Source organism: Miniopterus schreibersii (assembly GCF_964146895.1).
Source record: "Miniopterus schreibersii genome assembly, chromosome: 5".
NCBI classification, from domain to species: domain Eukaryota; kingdom Metazoa; phylum Chordata; class Mammalia; order Chiroptera; family Miniopteridae; genus Miniopterus; species Miniopterus schreibersii.
In genome coordinates this window covers 71030991-71050876 of record NC_138106.1, presented here as the reverse complement: position 1 = coordinate 71050876, position 19886 = coordinate 71030991, and the positions used below count along the sequence as shown (strand labels likewise).

Genomic DNA, 19886 nt, shown 5'->3' with positions numbered 1-19886 from the left:
GCTCAGGATGGAAATGTTCTTCGTTCTTCACGTCTTCAAATAGTCCTGGCAAACGTATCATTGAATGAATTTGTTTTATCACAATCCATCAGAAAATAGCACTTAAAATCAAACTTACTGGCACTGGAGCAAATATGTTTTATTTAAGAATGGTCTTCCTTTGACATATGAAAAATAGCTGCTAATGACAAGAAAGAAAATTCTATAAGCTGTGAGAAGAAAATTCAACTTGCCTTAAATGATGGCCATTATGGCATATTTCTGTCACACCCACAATGGAAGCTGTCAATGTGTCAAATTTAAAACCCATACGAGGAGTTTATAGAGGCTCCTTACATCATACAGCGCAGCTTTGCCACCACCAATCTACCGCTTTGCTCTCACAGATCCAATCTTTGGCACCAAACCATTCTACTCATAACTTTCATCTCCCAGGAAGGCCGGAATCCCATTATAAAAACTGCTGAACCCAACCCACAGGTGTGTGCCAGAGATAGAGTTCCTTATTAAAATCCACCATTAAAATAGCAAAAGTACAAGGAGTCTATGTCATTTCTCTGGCTGCTTTCCTCTTATTTCTTTTCATTTATATGTACATGGACTCAATTTTATTTTATAGATGCTTAAGCATTTTGGATATGCATGTACAAATGTGAGTAATGAACAAATTCCTTACCCCAAATTGTGTCCTATTTATGAAGTATTGTATTGTGATTAGTGAACACATTGTCATTGGAGTGGAACTCTATTTTTAAAAATAATGCACTTCGTAAAGTCTGAACAAAGCTTTAAAATGTCCCAGGGAAAAATAAAATTAGAAGCAACTTAGTATTTTCCCAGTTGGTATGTCTCCTGAGATTAATACAGACTTTGCAGAGATCTGTGCAGCTCTTTCAAAAATAATGTAGCTTTTTACAAGTAAATGAAATGATATTGGATAGAAAATATATTTATGGACAAGTCTAAACTTCAAAACCACTATTTGGTATCTTGATTGTTAAGAAGGGGGGGGGGGGGAAGGTCTTGATACAAAGAAACAGATGATATGCTTTTTTTTCATGCCTGGGAATCAGAGTACTCATTTCATATGTATGTAAATTTTTTCATTACATGACTCTTTGCTCAAAAGAACTTAATCACAGCCACATTTGTTGGATGAAACAGCATATGAGAAACTGTGCAAGGGCTAATTCCATGCAATATTACTTTTCAGGTTAGTGGAGGCAATTCAGAACTGTACAACGTTAACACTCCATGGCGACTGCGGGATCAGTGTTACTTGACAGTTGAATGATGTTAACACTGACAATCTGACACATACAAAAGATCTATACTCTGGTTCAGTTTGCATTTGGGATTAAAAAAGTTACACACACACACATATTCCTAAACAACAACAACAGAATGACAAAACTGATGCATTGCCCACTGCAACCCACCCAAAGCATACCTAGTAATCTTACTGTGTGATTTATGGCAGAAATATACCTTAGAGATATAGAAGAGCTGACCATGGACCATCAAGTGGTTCTTTCAATTCTTAACAGCTGGGATACTTGTTATATTAACTATAAATGTCTCTGAAAATAATCTAAGGGCAAATAATATAACATGGGGAAAAAATTATATTAAAATGGAAAATGGGACAATAAAATATTATAGAGCCACTATCTTAAGTTATCATAAAAATATCCAGAAAATATAGTTTTAGAATAAATATTGACTTAAAGCATCAATGTTAAAACATTTACCTTTTCATTAATCTCAGTGGGGAAAAAATGTTACTGCATTTTTAACCTAAAGGGTCCACACTGTAATTTAATTCCATCCTCTAGTTCTGCTTCTGGTGAAAATAAATTGTTGGGTCAGAGGTGAAAGGATATGTGTCCCAACATTTTCTGCCACGCGGGAATTAGGTGTTACCATTATGTCCAGAGGTTGCCCTCTAGTTACTTTGTTCTAGAGTTGCTCAAAATGAGACTTGAGACTAAAATGAGAGGTTCAAGGGGTGACAGTGGATGCCCACACCCGGGAGGCAGGACAATTAGGTGCATGGGGCCTCGCTTTCCTTCCCTGTGCCTGCTCTAAGGGCCCCAGCAGCGACTGTCCCGGCAGCGCCTCCTGGACATAGAGCCCAGCTATCTGCTTCCCAGCGTCAACCGGCTTAGAACATGGGCCCTCCCCCCTCTCCCTTTGGCTGTTTTCGGTTAATACTCATTTTGAGAGGTCTTTCCGACCAGGATGAGTTGCTCCAAGCACACGCCACTAGATCAATCAAGCAACAACTGCGTTGCCACTACAATAAGAAAAAAATGTGAATAAGTTTACTATTCGGCATGTTTTTAAGCCAGTGATATATTTTGCTGTGGCTCAACTTAACGACTCCCCTTTCACTCGCACACACACCACTTTCTGAGATAGTGCTGGGCACTGACCTCAATGCACAGTCATTTTTGGAGCCGATGTTTCTATTTGGGTGGGGTAAGGGGACAATGAGATTCATTAGGTTTTCTTAACTGAGAAGCCCTAATCAATCCCTGCTAGAATGTGTTGTGAAATACGAGGGGATTGATGTTATCTTGTCCCAAACAAAGTACAAATACTTCTTGTCCACTGTTTACCTAACAGCTGCGAAACACCTAAAAAGGACTTTCCTCACACCATCAAGATACACGAAGTATGAGCATTATTCCATTGTTAGCTGACACTCTGTTCTTGTCTAAAGATTTACTGTGTCAATATATTCTGCAATCAAACATAATTCAGTTTTAAATTCCTTTGTAGCACTGTAGCACTGTAAAAATCTCATGCCGTAAATCAGGCCCTTTAATTTAATGCAGCTGGTGGGCAGCTCCCGCATAAAGTATTATCACCATGGCCGTCAACACTATCAATAGCCTTGAGGACCTACTATGCCCAAGACACTGTGTTTTTGCTAGAAATACAAACTTCCAAAACACAATGTTTTCCCACATAAAGACCCAAGGTTGGCGTTCTATGTGCAAAACAAGTGGAAGCAAGAAAATGTATCTGACCTTCATTTAGCACCTGGCATCAAACCCTATGCCAAATTCTTCATACACATTATTTTAAGATCTTTATTATAACCCTAGGAAGTGGATATCAATAAACACATATTATGTGCATGAAGTTGAGCCCAGAGAGATTTTAAGTAATTAATTCCAAATCACATTGCAATCAGACAGTAATAAGGCCCAAATTTGAACCCAAAACAAACAGAATCCAAAGACTGCATTATCCAAACTTGTATGGCTTTGGCAATTAATGTAAAACTCCTGATAACTCTCTTCACTAGACATGGGACTCTTGATCTATTTTACCTCTTTTTAAGATATTATTTTCTAAACCTTTATTTTATGAATTTATGAATTGTATTCAAGTTATGTACGTTTATCTAAAACTGACTGATTCACGACTAGAGACAACTATGGCAAAGTTCTACTCACAAATGGGAAGTAGATAATGCATTTGAAGTCACAGAACTTCACAGCAAAAGGACCTCAACAAGCACCTAATTCAACCCTCTTATTTTACAAATAATAACACTAATCAATGATTTCATAAAGTTACTGCTAATAAAGTCTCCACTGAGGACCCTTTTGTTTTCTAATCTGGGGTACATGGTATGAACTTGGTTTATCTAAGTCAGTCACTTAATCATTCAATTCATATTTATTCCAGACCTTCCTTATAGAAATGCATTATCCCAAGCATTAGGGAAAATAATTAGTGGGAAGTGAAGGAAAGAAAATTGAAGAGCACATTGTGTTTGCCTCTGCTACTCTGGTAAACTAAAGTGACATTAAAAACACCTCTAAAAATTATTGCTTCTACCTATCACTTTTCATTGCATTACATACGCACCTGCATTTTTACTTCGCATTGAACACCCTAAACTCAGTCTTTACTCAAGAGTCTTTGCTCTGGATGTTCCCTCTGCCTCGAATAATCTCCTCCTGGATATTCACGTGGTGAGGAGCACTCTTTTTTCCTTCAGGTCTATGCTCACATGTAATGGTCCCTGGGAGAGACCGTCTATTACCCGAAGTAAATAGGTCCCTTGCAGTTCATTATGCGTTAGTTACCTGTCTCTTCCACTAAAAGGATCCCTGAGTATAGAGCCTTAGACTCTACTGCGCACTGATATATTCCCACTACCTAGAACATAGTGAGACCTTAATGAATTTGTGCTATGTAAGTCAATGAATAAAAGAGGAGATAGATCTGAAGGCCAAATTTAAGATAACACCAAGAAAATTACAACAATAGTTACTAAAACTTTACCCTGATTTACCCTTTCTATACCGAAATTTGACATCTGTCCAAAGGTCTTCTCTATTCAGTCATGCAGATTATAGGAAAAACACTGAACTGTAGCGTTTTTGTTCATATACACACCTCATTTAACACTATTCTGGTTATGATACTATAGACAATCACCCTTGCATCTAGCTATAATTTGGGGCTCTTGTTCCTGCATTCCAGGTTAAATGATTATTAGGGCTGCCTGTGTGGGTATTCTAAAAGAAGTAGGCATTGTATTTATTACTCTCCTGGCATGAATTATCCTACAGGATTTACTATTGATATACCAAACCATTAAAGTCAGCTCATTCACTGAAGTTTTCTTATGTTTACCTTCTATGAGTTATTAAACCTATTCACCATGTCCTATCAAATAGGATATCGGGTGATTACGTAACATCTTAGGTTTCCAAGGAATAAATTCTCAGTTCTGTGGGAAGTCTGTAATATGTACTAATCAAATAAGCAGTTATGATTCCCAGTTCACCTCTGTCAAGGTCTCGGTCACTTGAGTTTGTATTTCACCTTCCCTTTTTAGTCACTGCTATCTTAGTGTTTTTCATATTTATTAAAGGAAGGAAGGGAGGGAGGGAGGGAGGGAGGGAGGGAGGGAGGGAGGGAGGGAGGGAGGGAGGGAGGGAGGGAGGGAGGGAGGGAGGGAAGACAGACAAGCATCCTATCTACAGATCAGGCCCGGTAATTTCATACGGCCAGGACCTCTCCTACAATGGAGCAGAACCATTCCTCTGAGGCTGAGAGGGAACCGACCACTCATCACCTCTCACCTGCCCCCAACCACAGGTCGCCTGCCACAGGTGACCAGCCTTTCCTCATCATAGATCACCTGGGGCAGTTGTTAAAGGGTGACTCCCAGAGCCTTCCTTTAGAGACACTGACTCAGTAGGGCTGAGTTAGGCGGCCTGCAACCAGTGTTTTTAACAGCACGAGATCAGTGATTATCAAATGGGAGCCTGCATCTGAGTCACTGGGAGGGCTGGTTAAACACACATTACCCTTGGGTTTCTGGTTCAGTAGGTCTGGGGTGTGGCCCAAGAATCTGCATTTCTAATAAGTTCCCATGTTCTTAGTCCTGGAAACTGCATTTTGAAAACTATTTTACCAGAAGCTTCGAATAATCTGGTGAGTTCAGAAAATACCATCCATAGCACATTTCTCTAAACTGTCATTGGAATGATGACTTATTTTTTCTCTAACCTTGTAATGATCCCAGTGAAGATGTCACCCAACAATTTTCAGTGAGCGGGTAACCAGATTCACACACAAACCTGTGAGCTCCATATAGAGGGAAATAAAGAAGGGCATGCCCAATCTACTGTTTTACTTTACCGAGGTCTAAACCACGTAGATACAGTCAGTCAGTAATGTCTGGATTGTACATGACAGAGTTAATACACAACAACGCAGGACAGAGGGAGAGAGCTATCAAGAGAACACAGGAGGCTTTCACAGCCTGCGTTTCGGGGTCAGACTCAGGTCTCTGCTATGTCACCACGTAGCACCTAGTGGAATGAGCGAGAGCTAACTTTTAAAAGCTGATCCAGGCCCGCCTGTTCCTTAGACATCCAAACCGGGCCATCGCGGGGGCTTAAGGAACGGTGTCTCGCGGCCAGCTCCTGCCCCTATCAGCTTGGGCCGGTCGCCTCACTACCTTCCACGAGGAATTTAAGGGGTGTGACTGCATCTTTTCCAACCCTGCATTCCCCATGTGACAAAACCGATCCAGCTGTTTGTCTGAGAGGAATTCCTCGCTGTCCTTAAAAATTAAAAAGCAAGTGGATATCCGTCCTTCGGGGGCAAGCCTCCAGCTGGAGGCCCGGTACAGGCCGTTGTTGCGAAACAGAGACGGGGGGAGCCCCCCGGAGAGCATCTGCTGCTAAAGCCTTACCTCGCCACAGGGGGCTTAGCCCCGCCTTGCTTTTTGCAATGGCCGATTCTGGATGGAGGGTGCTGGCTTGGCCCAAAGCTCTTGAGAAGTGCTCATCCACTACTGACCCAATGTCTCCCTGGAAATAAGTAAGAAGGACACAGCGAGAGTTAAGGTACTCCATCTCGGCAGGCCGCTCCTTCTCCTGCTCCCGCTCCTGCTCCTGCTCCTGCTCCTGCTCCTGCTCCTGCTCCTGCTCCTGCTCCTCTGCTTTGCTGGGCAGGGTGACTTCCAGAGAGTCCTGCATCTCGCTGTATACCGCTAACTTCTTCTGGGGTGGAATAAACAAAACACAGTATCAAAGACGGCCTGTCAAAACGCGCAGGCTACTTAACGTTTCAATTTAAAACACATAAATATTCACATCTGTTCTCAAAAGGATTCCCGGTGGCCGCCGCCTGCCCGGCTCCCTCTCTGCCCTCCCCGCGCCGGCCTCCGGCTTCCCACCCTCGGGAGGAATCCACCTCAAAGCTAGAGAGACACCCAGGCCCTTATCGGACTGGGTGTTTCCAGAGTGTGCATCGCGGGTTTTGTTCATGGGGATGGACCAAAGGAAAGATGACTTAAAAAAAAAAAAAAAAGCAAAACAGCGGCCCGATTCCTTCCCGGTTTCCTTCTATTTTTATTTTGAGCATTGAACCCGCAGCAACGCTGTCGCTGGGGTCGGGGACCAAGGGCGACCGCAGGCCCGGCTGTCTGAGGGTGGGTGGGGCGCAGGAGGACAGAGCTTTTCGTAAATGAAATAAACTAAAATAAAGCAGGAATGCAGCGTCTTAGGAAAGGATTTGGCAGATGTGCCCAACGCATTTCTCAAAAATCAAACTGAAATGACAGAGTAAGTCCGTGTGAAGATCCATTTTGCACGGAACACATTTTTCAGATGTTCCACTTGCACCACTATCACAGGGGGGAAAGGGTGTCGCTGCGGCCCACGAGCAACGCAAGGTGCTGACGGCGGCCAGTGTGCCTTTCAGGTACAAAGGAGGCAGATCTGATGATTTTAACACATTTTTAAACATTATAATGGTGATTATAAGAGTTCATATATTATGCCAGGCACTTACAAAACTTTATATTTATTAATTGCCCCACGCAATCCTTACGATTTTATCACGTGGATATTGTTCCTATCAGTATTTTAAACTTGAAGAAACTAAGGCACAGAGAAGTGAAGTAACCTGCCAGAGCTCACAAGCATGTACGTGGTGGAGCCAGGGTGTCTAATAAAAGTGTGCAGGTGTACATACGTGTGTGCATGTATGTGATGGAGGACAGCAGGAGAGGGGTTTCTAAGTGCGGAAATAAAAATTGCCAAAATGTTATATTTCGTATCATTTTTCTGGCTGGTCTGTTTTTAGTTACTTTCTTATTCCTGCTTTTTTAGGACTTCAAACATATTTCACTGAACACATACTACTCTTATTATCAACAATTTCAATGTGAAGTAGGCATAAGGAGGTAATGCTAAAGATAATAACATCCACTAGCCTAATAACAAAATGAGCTTTTTATCATCTATATGCCTGCAAAACCTGGCCCTTTGTGATACCATGTTTTTAATTTCAGAAAAAAATGCACGCTGAAAACGAACGTGAGTAGAAAAAATAAATCATTCTAGAATACTCAGGAAGCACATAATTTTGCAGATGTTATCAAAACACATAATCCAGACCCTTATGTTTCTAAGCTAATTACTAGCTTCGAAATCTATAGCCCAAATTATAAATGCATCATTCAGTAAATTAAACTCTTTCTCCTAGCAACGATTATGTTGTTCTTGGGTGAGGTGAGTTCTGAAACGTTCAGGTATATTATGAGCTGCTGGTTATTATTTAGGGGCTGCTATTTATAAATGTGTGTATTGATTCTTTATTTTAAAATGTATATCAATATAATTATCACTTGTAGATGAATAGATAATTCATTCCTCATGAGTGCATATGTCTTGCTGATGAATAGATGATTGTAATGACTGTGGTTATATTTCTTACAGTCTGTTTTGCACTAATTTGAACATGTTTGCATTTAACTTCAACAGTAAAAAAAACCCACAATAACATAAGTTACATATCAACTCAGGGGGTTTGATGGTCCCAGTATGCCAACGGTGAGGCATTGATCCCAGTCAGGGCACATACAAGCAGCAACCAATGAATGTATAAATGGGTGGAACAACAAATTGAGGTTTCTTTCTCTCCCTTCCTCTTTCTCTAAAATGAATAAATTAAAAACAAATTTTAAATGAGGGGATTGGTCTAAGTGACCTCTAAAGCCTCTAAAGTTTACTCTTGGCTTTAAATTCCATTATAAAACTAAACAAATATTATGATTTATTAGTCAGATCACAGTACTGTTTCTCTGGGCACATGTGTATTTACTTGAAGTCATAAATGTTAAGCATATCCACACACTCTTCGCCGAGTACTCTGGCATATTAGAAAGAAGCCCTGGTTTTATATGGGAAGGAAATTTAAACCAATCTACAGAGTAGCTTCACTGTCCACATTCATTCGTTATCATCTATGTAGCTGATTTCATTTTCTTGTTAATGTTCAGCTCAGCATCAGTTTGTCAGAATCGCATTTCACGGCTATTGTTTCTCTTGTTTACTTTTAACATTTATTTTTTTTTTAAATAAAAAAGCCCTGGTTGTGTTATTTATCCTAAGAAAGGCAGTGTTTTATTTTGTCCCAATTAGCAACCAATTATTAAATGAAATAAAATTAAAGTTTTATATATATGTAAAAATGCGTAAACTCCAAATCCTGATATAAATGTAGCAGAGTATTATGACCTATGCCAATAATAAAATATTTTAATTTTTAATTGATGGCAGATGAATTTAATGTATAGCTTTTTTATCTATTTAAGATTATACAATTTGCTAAATGCCAAATTATTTTATTTTATTCTCTTTAAACCATTGTTGAATGGCCAGATACAAGCAAAATAATCTAAAAGGTTCATACGTTTCAACATAAAATGGGGAAAACTGAGCAAACTCTGCTATTGTATCATAATACATTTCATTAATCTATTTTCTAAAAATCATTCTTTTGTTGATGGAGGCATTGATTCCCTATATTCTTTATATTTCATACATATGTAATATGTAATATAGTATTTCTCGAGTGAAGTACAAATGTTTAGAATTATTATAAAATATACTTCCTTTTATTGCTCTCCCAACTCTTTAAGGCAGGTACACTAAAAATAAATTTCCTTGGAGACTATCAAACAAATAAAATGAAAAGGAAGCCTATGATATATTTACCAATAGGCAGGGAAAAGGGCATACCTATCATTCATTCCCTCTTGTAGTTTTTTTCAGATAAAGTTGGGTCAATTTTCACAGATTACAGTGAATCAATTTAAATATTTACATTTACAACACATAGCACAACACACACACACACACACACCTGCAGCCTCACCACCACAAATGTTTAAAGTGAGAATTCTAAAGTACCCAAATGGCCTGAGAGCTACCTACAATGTGAACATTTTATTTGCATAATTTTTCAAACATTGAGTGTAAGCATGAAAAAAACAGAACACAGAATTTAAACAGCAACTGGTTGATATGCTGACACTCACAACATCCTAATACTCTTCTCCATGGACTCAAGCCCCAGCTCCTTCCGTGCCCTGTGCGCTTCGGTGACTATGAATCAATTCTTTGCCTTTTTTTTAAACTATGTTACTCATGTGTGCTCTTCTGTACTGCCTTAGTGCGGGCTCCCTGGAATGAAACGTCCCTAGTGTTATTGTCTTTCTTGAGAACGATAAATCTCAAATATTCAAAACCTAGATTTCCTGAATCAACATCGAAAGGCAACCTAGTCCATATTTTTCTCAAAGCGCACAATCACTTCCTAAAAAGATCCACAGCTCTCAGAAATATGAGACCCTGCTTTTCTTATGAGACCCTGAAGACTTGATAACAAAAATAAAGAAACCATCCTAAGTGACTTCAAACACTACAAGCTGGTTTATTTAATGCACTTAAACTGGCTCATCCCCATCTCAGAGCAATGACAACCGTCGTCCAGGTAAAATGACACTCCAGTTAAGAGAGACAATGAATGAGTTAGTAGCCACCGAGTTAAAACTAACTCAGGAAAGGCCAAAGGGGCCGAGCGCGGCCGGGGCGGTGCAGGCAGGACCCGGCCACCTCGCGCCTGCCACCAGGCACAGCAGAAACGAACTCGCACAGGAATGTGCAGGGGAAAGGGTTTGTCTGACAAGAGAAAGACTTCCATGTCAGGAGCCAAATACCACTAACTCCCCAAGGCTTAGGCCTACGAAATGCCAAATGATTACTGTGCATATGTGGAAACTTTTTTCCTAAGGAAACAAAAGTATTTTAATGAATCATTGGATATTTGGAAACAGCTTTTTGCTTATTTTTTTTTTACTTTCTACTGGCTGTCTTCTCTAAATGCAACATTTTTTGTTGTTGTTGTTATGTCCAAAACATGTTTGGAGTCTATAAGGGTAGCCTATAACACTAGCCAGGAGTAACTGTTTCAAAATCGTAACATTCATAAAAAGAGCACATTGCTCTTTGATCATATTTTTCTGAATTCCCTTGAATAACAGATTTTTTAAAATATGTCAGAGAGACATGAACTTTGGATCCTCAGTCTACTTAAAAGAGTAAGAATCAGGTCAGGGGAGGGTGGGTCAGGAGAGGGAAGATATGCCACAAATTTTTATTTTATTTTTTTATTAAGTCACATTTTGTCTGAATAATTGCTCTCAATTTACATATGCAAAAACTGAATTACTTGGCTAGGATCATCTAACTGGTAAATGGCAGAGATGGAATTAGAACCTATTTCTGTCTGACTATAAAGCATGTACCAAAAAAATAGACTGAAGGAAATGAGTCTCTATAGGATATTTATTTTAATTGAATATCCAGACCGAACGCCCAGTGTCAGTGTGGTGGCACCACATGCTAAGGAGAGTCTAAAGTTATCTATAACATTAAAACAATTAGTAAGCATATATTAGAAGTATGGCTATTAAGAAAGGCCGTACTCTTCCAAATCTATGTATCTCTCGATCAAACTGAACTCCCGTATCTAAACATGAATTGTCCCCTTGACAAGTGAGATACGGAATGCAATTGCTTACCATTTCTCTGGAAATCTTATTTTGGGACAGTGAGCACAGCCAGTGTATGAGGCACAGTCACACCTTGAGAGTTTGTTTACTTTTTAAAAAAATTTGTTTTGTTCTTAACAGTTGGAAGGAGCAAACCAAAAATAATATTAAACATGATCAGCTATTTTTTAGCATACTTGCCTCGCAATGATTCTGGTCATTATCAAAAGTCGAACCCATCTCCTCCAAGGCTGAAAAATTTCCAGTTTTGATGATGTTCGAAAAAAATATGCCACAGGCTTAGAGAGAATTTCAAAATTTTCATTCCCAAAATGTTTTAAGGAATGATCACAAACTAAGGGTATGTGTTCTCTCTCAAAACGACTACTATGAATGAAACAATCTTTCTGGTACATTTGTATAAGTCTATTACAAGACTTAGGGTATTATTTCATCTTTAAAAAATATACCTGTTATTCACTGAATTGTCAATTAATTCCTATCTTGTGTCACTAATTGTGCAAAGAGTTGGGAGCCACAAGATGAAAGTCATAGCCTGTCTCTAAACTCATAGTTGGGAAACATTGTAAGGGCAATAGAAAATAAAGGGAATCTCGGGGTTTATCCATATGGCTAATTGTATTATTTCTCCAAGTAGCTAACACTCAAAACTTAAAAATAAAAAAAAAGTAAGAAGATAGCATTAGGTAAGTTACTAATTGTTTTCTTATTTCTAAGGAAACCTACTTGGGAAAGAGGCACAATAGAAAGGACTGAAATGGGAGGGAGGATTGAACCAAAACTAGTCCATGAATCTGCATAGCCCTCAGCTTCCTCTTCTGAAAATGAGATATTTTGACTTGATTATATTAGAGGTCTGGTCCAATTCTATATCCTAATAAGCAACATGCTGGAGCTCTAGAAAAATTCACACTTAATTTTGTTTCTTCCATTGGCTGCCTCATCTGATTTTGCAGGACACTAGCCAAAAACACCCCACAGACCATTGAAGACTAATTCATTTCCAGACATGGGTCATCTAACCCAATTCCTAGGAATTAGTTTGGGTACTTCTTTTATCCGTCTTCACAGTAACAAGAAAGAATGTATCCTTTGAGGCCCTCCACTAAATCCCACATGGACAAGTGTTTTGGCATACTAAAATAATACACTTTTCAGAGCAAAAGGCACCTGTTTACTTTAGGTCATTCATTTCTTTTTTTCCTATATTAAAGTACGAGATAAGTGAAAAATAGTTCAGCTACCCCAGTTCAGACCACACTTGTAAATTACTGGCATAAATCTGGTATCCACTGAAATATCTATAAATATGGCATTTATTCCTAGCAGCAGATGTTGGCTCTAATGGTTCAAGGCACTGTTAGGGTCTTCCTAAGTGAACAGTTAAAGCAGAAACCAGCTGCTTACAGACATGCTTTTTGAAAGATTCAGGGCACCGTTTTGCCCCAAATTATTTCCTTCACTTGTCTCTGCCAGAGACTGGTATTCAAGTACTAGACAGCTTTTCTTTCTTTCTTTTTTCTCTTTAAACTAATTTTTTATTATTTTTCAACCCCAGTTTACATTCAATACCATTCTGCACCAGTTTCAGATGTGCAGCAAAGTGGCCAAAAAACCATGCACTCTACTGAGTGGTCGCCCTTTGCTGCCCCAAGCACCCACCTGGCCCCATACCCAGTTATTTCAACATTATTGACTATATTCTCTGTGCTGCAATCCACATTTCTGTGGCTGTTCTGCAACTACTAATTTGTACTGTTTAATCTCTTCAGCCCCCTAACCCCCTTCCTCTCTGAGAGCTGTCAGTCTGTTCTCTGTACCTTTGAGTCTGTTTCTATTTTGTTTATTTTCTTCATTATAGTATTTCTCGTTCTCTGACTGGCTTATTTCACTTAGCATAATATTCTCCAGTTCCATGCATGTTGTCCCAAAGGGTACAAGATCCTTCCTTTTTACAGCTGCATAATATTCCATGGTGTAAATGTCCCCCAGCTTTTTTATCCACTCACCTACTGATGGGCACTTGGGCTGCTTCCAAATCTTGGCTATTGTAAATAATACTCCAGTGAACATAGAGGTGCATATATTCTTTCAAATTAGTGTTTTGGGTTTCTTTGAATACATTCCTAGAAGTGGAATCACTGGGTCATAAGACAATATTTTTCTGGAAATAACACCTTAAGTTAGTCTCCATTACTAGATGCATTAATTTTGAATTTTTTTTATGCTAACTGAAACAGGAACTATGGGAGTAGGACCCAGGTTAAGTGCCCAGGTTTTAGAATGATAGTCATCTAACTCACAAATTTGTTTTAGGATCTGCCCTAAGCATGCTTAATAAGTGTTAGGTGAAGTAGGGCTTCCTTGCATTTATCCAAAGCACCCTGCACTTAAGTTAAAAGAGTGTTACCTTCTCTTGGCATTTGGTTTCCTGGTGAGCATATCCTCACTCCACATGATTTCATAGACCTCAAGCCTGCCTTTATTATCATTATTGTAATCTTCATTCTGGTTGACTGCCAGAGGCAATAGGGCAGGTAAGTTATTTTAAAGTTTAATTTTCTTCTCTAGCTTTGAATCTTCTGGCTGGAAAGTTAATGGGAGAAAAACCCTGTGGGGTACACTAAGCTTCTAAGTCTCTACAATCAAGTGAATTTGTGCAGAGTGGAATTATAGGGACTGTTTTTCCTCAAAGAAGTCCTGGATGAATTCTTCTAAACCAACTTAAGTCCTTGTTTACGGTTGCAAAAAAATTAGATCCCGCACCTTAAATAAGTTGACTGTGTGTTGAAACTACCTAAGATACAATTGTATTCTTTCTTCTTAGTGAATTCAAACTTATGTTGGAATAGTAATGACATATGAGGCACTTAAAGCTAATTGTTAATACCACTTCCTGCATACTACTTTACATAAATAAATGTTCATTTGTTAAATGGATATTCTACCTCATCAACAAAGGATACAACATGGATAGCATAAGTCATTAGCATAACACAAATGCTTGCAAAAGGACTTTGGAATGCCTAAACTAAAAAAGTACACTACCAAGGACTTGGAAAGAATTTCAAGCTCCAAGGCCAAAGAATCTACTGCATATTAATCTTCTTTATCAAGAAGTTGATTTGGAGTGCGAAAGACAAGAATAAGCTTATTGTGCAATAGCAAAAAAAAAAAAAAGCTTGGGATACTGCATGGCATGGTGGGAAGATGCTACATTGGGGCGTGAAGGATTCTGATGGTCCTAATTTTGTCACCAGTTAGCTTTGAGGTGTGTAGCTAGGCATCTCAGTCCTATGACTATCCTTGCCCCAGTTTGTAAAAGGAGGGCTTGAGGCATGTTTTTCCAGTTTTTCCCTGACAAACAGAATCTCAGAGAGGTTTTATGACCTAACGAGGTGGCAGAGTCCAGAGAAAGAGTTGAAAAAACTCCTTATATCTGGAGTTCTGCTTGCCAAGGGCGTTTAACTCTTTCAAGTGAAAGCTCATATGTAGTAACTGCCACCCTTAAAGACGACAGAGTAAATGTGCTCTAACTTATTTGAAGCCCAAAATACACTTGTTCAAAATTCCTATGCCTAATAAGAAAACCAGCGATTGTTCTCAGCTTTCACTGCCCCATCCACGAACTATACAATTCTGAAAGCTTTGCTGTAAGCACCTTCCTGATGTTAACGTTATGATTAGAGGGGGTGGGGCGGGGCTGAGAACAACAGACTGTCTGCATTTAAGATGAGAAATCCACTGGGTATGAAGAGAATCTGTGATTTCATAGCATTTCCCTCACTTTTTCCTGACACATACTTTGAATTTTTTTCTTGGTTCCTACTGTCCCTGTTAGGAGACAAGTGCATTCCTCTCTGCATACGCTCCGAGTGTCATCGTGCCTTCAGAGATGTGCCGAGACACTGAGTCCAGAGTTCTCTCGACGTGTTAGGGGCTGATGTATTAAGACTTTAAAAAGATGGTGGGCCCTGCCGGTGTGGCTCAGTGGTTGAGCATTGACCCATGAACCAAGAGGTCACCGGTTCCGTTCCCGGTCAGGGCACATGCCTGGGTTGCATCCTTGATCCCCAGTTGGGGGTGTGCAGGAGGCAGTCGATTGATGTTGTCTCTCTCTCATTGATGTTTCTATCTCTCTCCCTTCCTCTCTCTCTAAAAATTATTAATAATAAAAAATGTAAAAAGATGGTGAGCACAGGGACCAGGGAGCTTAGCATCCCTCAGCAAATCCTGACTCTGCAGAGCACACTGAAAGATTTATGCACAGCCACACAATTTCTAGGAATTAACATCAGGGCCTATAAAATTCACCCTTCAGACATATTTACATATTACTTTGATTCATTAAGCCTACTGTATGTCTGAGTAACACTTTGCAGTGCAGCTGATTTATATGCAGTTAGCATGGCTTTAAGATACTGACCTATTACATACCTATAATGCATATGTTCAATAAAAAACTGAGCTTAAAATTTCAAGCGTACATTTGTGCTGTTGGAAAAAGCTGAAAGTACACATGCCTGGAGTATGAAGTTCTACTGTTTCAAAAAGAATTTTCAGCTATATGATCATACATTAAGAGGAAAAATATACTTGTTTAAAATCTATCATAATGAACCATTACCAATTTACAAGGACTTCAGAGCTATACAGATTTGGGGGGGGGGGGGGATCAGTTCAAAGATACACTACTACAACTGAACACAGAAGTAATATAAAACTTCAATGCCGTTTTCTAACATTTTATAAATGATCATTAAACTTTCTTTGTAACTTTGTCATTTTCTCTCTTTTCCCTTTTTCTCCTCAGCAAATCAAATGTTTAAATGCAGTAGAAGTCGTAGCCCTTATTTTTGTCTCCCAGGCACGATGCTATTAGGGGTCACTTCCCATGTACGGAGAAAACAATCTTCATGGATAATAATGATAAAACCTTATGGAATGCAAAAACAACCAAAATATGTATTCTCAGATGACTGCATTAGGGCCAAGTCAATATTAGTCCCACTTCACCCACGCACCACACAGTCTAAAAATGCTGTCAGCCTGATAAGAATTTCCTGATTTACTCTTTTTTCCAATAGAAAATATAGGTCATCAAAATAAACTCCTGACAGTAAAAGAACAGTATTTATACTATCAAGTCTCTTTTTAATTTGTTAGCCAGTCGTAGGCAAATAGTTTCTCCATATGATTAAAAAAATGTAATCTTGAACAAGCCATTTTGGTAAAAGCAACATGAAAATTTCCAAGCACATCTCTCAACGAAGTTATTTAGGTCAACTCAGGCACACATCTATTCAAACAAGATCTACGGAATTCCGAAGTACAGTGGAAGATGACCATTATTTACTAATATGTGCCACTCGTCAATGTTGACAGAGAAAGCTCATTCTTCAGTTTATTGACGGTCTTAGCAAAATAACGAAATTTGGGGACTGAGTTCTCAGGGCTACTGCAAATGCTAGATAAAGGACTGGAGTTGTTTCTTATTGAAAACTAAATGTCTTGACTTCTAATTTATAATTTTTCTGACATTGAATTTTATTTTCTAGCTCAAAAAAAGTATTACAATTCTAACCCCCATCAGAGAGTCATATTTTAATGGAATTATTTTCACAGCTCTAGAAAATAAAACCTTGTTCATGACATCTGCTAGTTCAAGTTATTTTCTTAAGGGAAAAAATGCTTCCCTGAATGTTCAGTCCAGCCTGAGTCTGTTACACATCCACATTCCAGTCGATAATTGAAGGCCTCTACAGTCTCTGAGATGGAAGCAAGGAAAGGGTGGTTCATCTGGGACAGAGTGTTTATAAAACACATAAACTGATTTCCAGCACCTCTTTGCCTCACTTGCCTAACTTGTACTAAATGGTTTTCTCCATTATTTATATCTTTTATATTTAAAGCCAAAGAAAGACAAACAGCATAACCAAAGTGTTTTACTCTGTCACCCTTGGCCACAAATTACAAAATGTTCTCCCATTCTCCTCCCCAAAAGTAATCTTCTCTGAAATGCTGAACCTGCTGAGTATTAAATAATAAAAATGACAGCAAGAAAGTGGGGTTCCTTCCTCTTTTGTCTTAGTTGGTCCTTGTGAACCTCGTACTGTGTGGCAGAGAAATCTGAGGCATGTACCCTTTCCAGATCAGATGAATTGCACAGTCCCTAAATTCTAAACAGAAGTTATGATTCCTTTCCAAAGAGTAGCGCTACAAATCCAGCAAAGAGACAGAGGAAAAGAAAATATAGAAATTAAAAGGCAAAATTAACTAAAGAGCCAAACCCTTAAGACCATCATAAAACATATGGTTCCTAAGAAACTAAAAAATAAATTACCAGATTGTGTGGATTGTAATTTTCTAACGTTACCTAGTTCCCTCACATGTGTATTTTTTAAGTCTCACCGAATCAACCCACTCTAATTCCAGGGGTCTGAGGACCCTATTTCAGTATAGCCGAGTGCCACATACTCACATGTGTTTCAGGCAGCACTAACTAAGCCTGGACACGCAGTCTGCTGGTGTCCGGAGAGGACACCAGGGGTACCTAGTGCCAAATTCCCCTCCTCTGAAGGAACTATGTCATCTCCCTGGTTCCCGAACCCCTTTCATCAACAGCATTCTCGGTCACTCTTGGTGTGGTACAGAACTGGTTATCCAAGGTTACCTCTTGGCCAGCAGTCACACACACACACACACACACACACACACACACACACACACACACCCCACATCCCACAAGCTGCCCTATAACACCTCTGTGCTTGGGGGAAATGCAAGGTGAGTGAGGGTGGGGTTGGGATAAACAGGGCCAAACATATGGTGGCAGAAGGAGGCTAGACTTTGGGTGGTAAGCGCACACTGCATTAGACAGATGATGTATCGGAGGACTGTACACCTGAAACATTTAACGTTATTAACCAGCGTTACCCCGATAAATGTAATTTTTGAAAAGCGAATGGGGAACTTGGGCATCAATCCCTGTCCCCTAAGTCGCAGTCACAAGAGGACACACTCTGCAAAGAAGTCCCGGTAACGTTTGCTAGACGTTCCTCTGCACCCATGGAGAGCAACCCACCCTAAAAATCACCAAAAGGCCGTTTATTCCCCGAGCTCAGGGTCCAGGGAGCCGCTCCCATGCCTGGGACACAGTTCATGCCCTTAATCAAGAAAATCCTGCAACGCTCTACCTTGCCAAAGGAAACAAAATATCCGGTTTAAGGGAAGTTTACTCACATACTCCTAAGACAGGCGCCCTTGGTGAGCTTCAGAGAACTGAGCCTAAGAGCTAGGCTGGCCCCGGGGGCAGCCTCCGAGCTCGGGCGACAGCTCTCGGTGAAGCCCCCGCCGGTGCCGCCTCGCTCCGGGTCCCCGCCCGGCCACCCGGCCGCGGTCCCTCCCCGAAGCCTCTCCTCTCTTCCGACGGCTCTGGGCTCAAGGGCGCTGCCGCGGGTCCCGGAGCATCCTGGGCGCCGCAGGTCCCCGCGCGGCGGGGCGTCGCGAAGCCCCAGACCGATACTCCCGGCGCCCCCGGCCCCCGCCCCCGCCCCCGGCTGGCTGCCCGGCCGGTGACTCACCTGCTGGCCAGGTTGGGGCGACGGGTGGTAGTAGGCTGTGGGGCAGGTTGCAGCTGCCACGGGGTTGGGCAGATACTGGGGCGCTCCATACGGCGGGGGGTGATACATCACCTCCGCACAACTCATGGCAGCCGGGGCAGCGGCGGCCCCGGAGCTGCCGCCGCCCTTCCGCGCGCTCGCGCCCCCGGCGCCGCCGCCGCCGCAGCTGCCGCTCCTGTCGCTGCTCCAGCTGCTACTGCGGCGAAGGCGGGTCCTCGGCGGCCGCGGGCTCCGTGCGGGGCGCGGGCTCGGGAGGGGTTGGCAGTCGGCGGGAGCCCGTGCGCGGGCACCTTCATCTTCAGCCCCTCCGGAGGTCCCCTTGCCCGCGCTTATATAGCGGCTTGGGCACGGGACGGCCCGCCGCGCGGCGGGGGCATGACAGGGGCCGGTCCCGCGCGCGCAGCTGCGCCCAGGGCAGCTCCAGCCTCGGCCGCCGCCGCGGCCCCGCGGGCTCCCGCAGCTCCGGTTTGCATGCACACAATGCGCGCCCCGGGCTCGTCCTATCGCCGCCGCTCGCGGCTGGGCGAGGGCCGGAGGCTGGGGCAGAGGGAGGGGTCGGCCGGGGAGGAGGGAGCGCTCGCCACCCCGGGCTCGGACGCCGAGCGCCGCGAAGTCCCTCCGAGTCCGTCGGCGGCGCGCGGGTCACCCAGCAGGGGGACCCGGGAAGGGCCGGCCGCGGATTGGAGCGAAGTTTGCAGCCCTCTCCGCCTCCCGGCCGTGGGACGGTGGTGGGAGGGGAATGGTATGCGAGAGGCTCCGCGCCCTCGGAGCCCGGTTCCCACCCAGTCTCCGTCACCTGGCTGCCAGGGCGAGGGCGCCCCAACCCGGGGAGCTCCACGGGGAGCAGCACAGAGGCCGGG

At 41.7% G+C, this 19886-nt stretch overlaps 1 protein-coding gene across 3 annotated transcripts in view; it reads right to left on the bottom strand.

Moving 5' to 3' along the window:
- The window catches only part of VGLL3 (vestigial like family member 3), a 49729-nt gene extending 30082 nt beyond the window's left edge, over positions 1-19647 (bottom strand). Inside the window, exons 1-2 of one of the 3 annotated variants that reach the window (XM_081138783.1) lie at positions 18988-19647; positions 6233-6542 (exon numbers count right to left, since the gene is read on the bottom strand). In XM_081138783.1, coding sequence (XP_080994909.1) covers positions 6233-6542; positions 18988-19113 — 436 coding nt within the window. In that variant the 5' untranslated portion in view covers positions 19114-19647. The remainder of the gene's footprint in view (positions 1-6232; positions 6543-18987) is intronic. The other 2 variants (XM_081138785.1, XM_081138784.1) reach the window with 2 other exon arrangements.
- Positions 19648-19886: the final 239 nt, after the last annotated feature.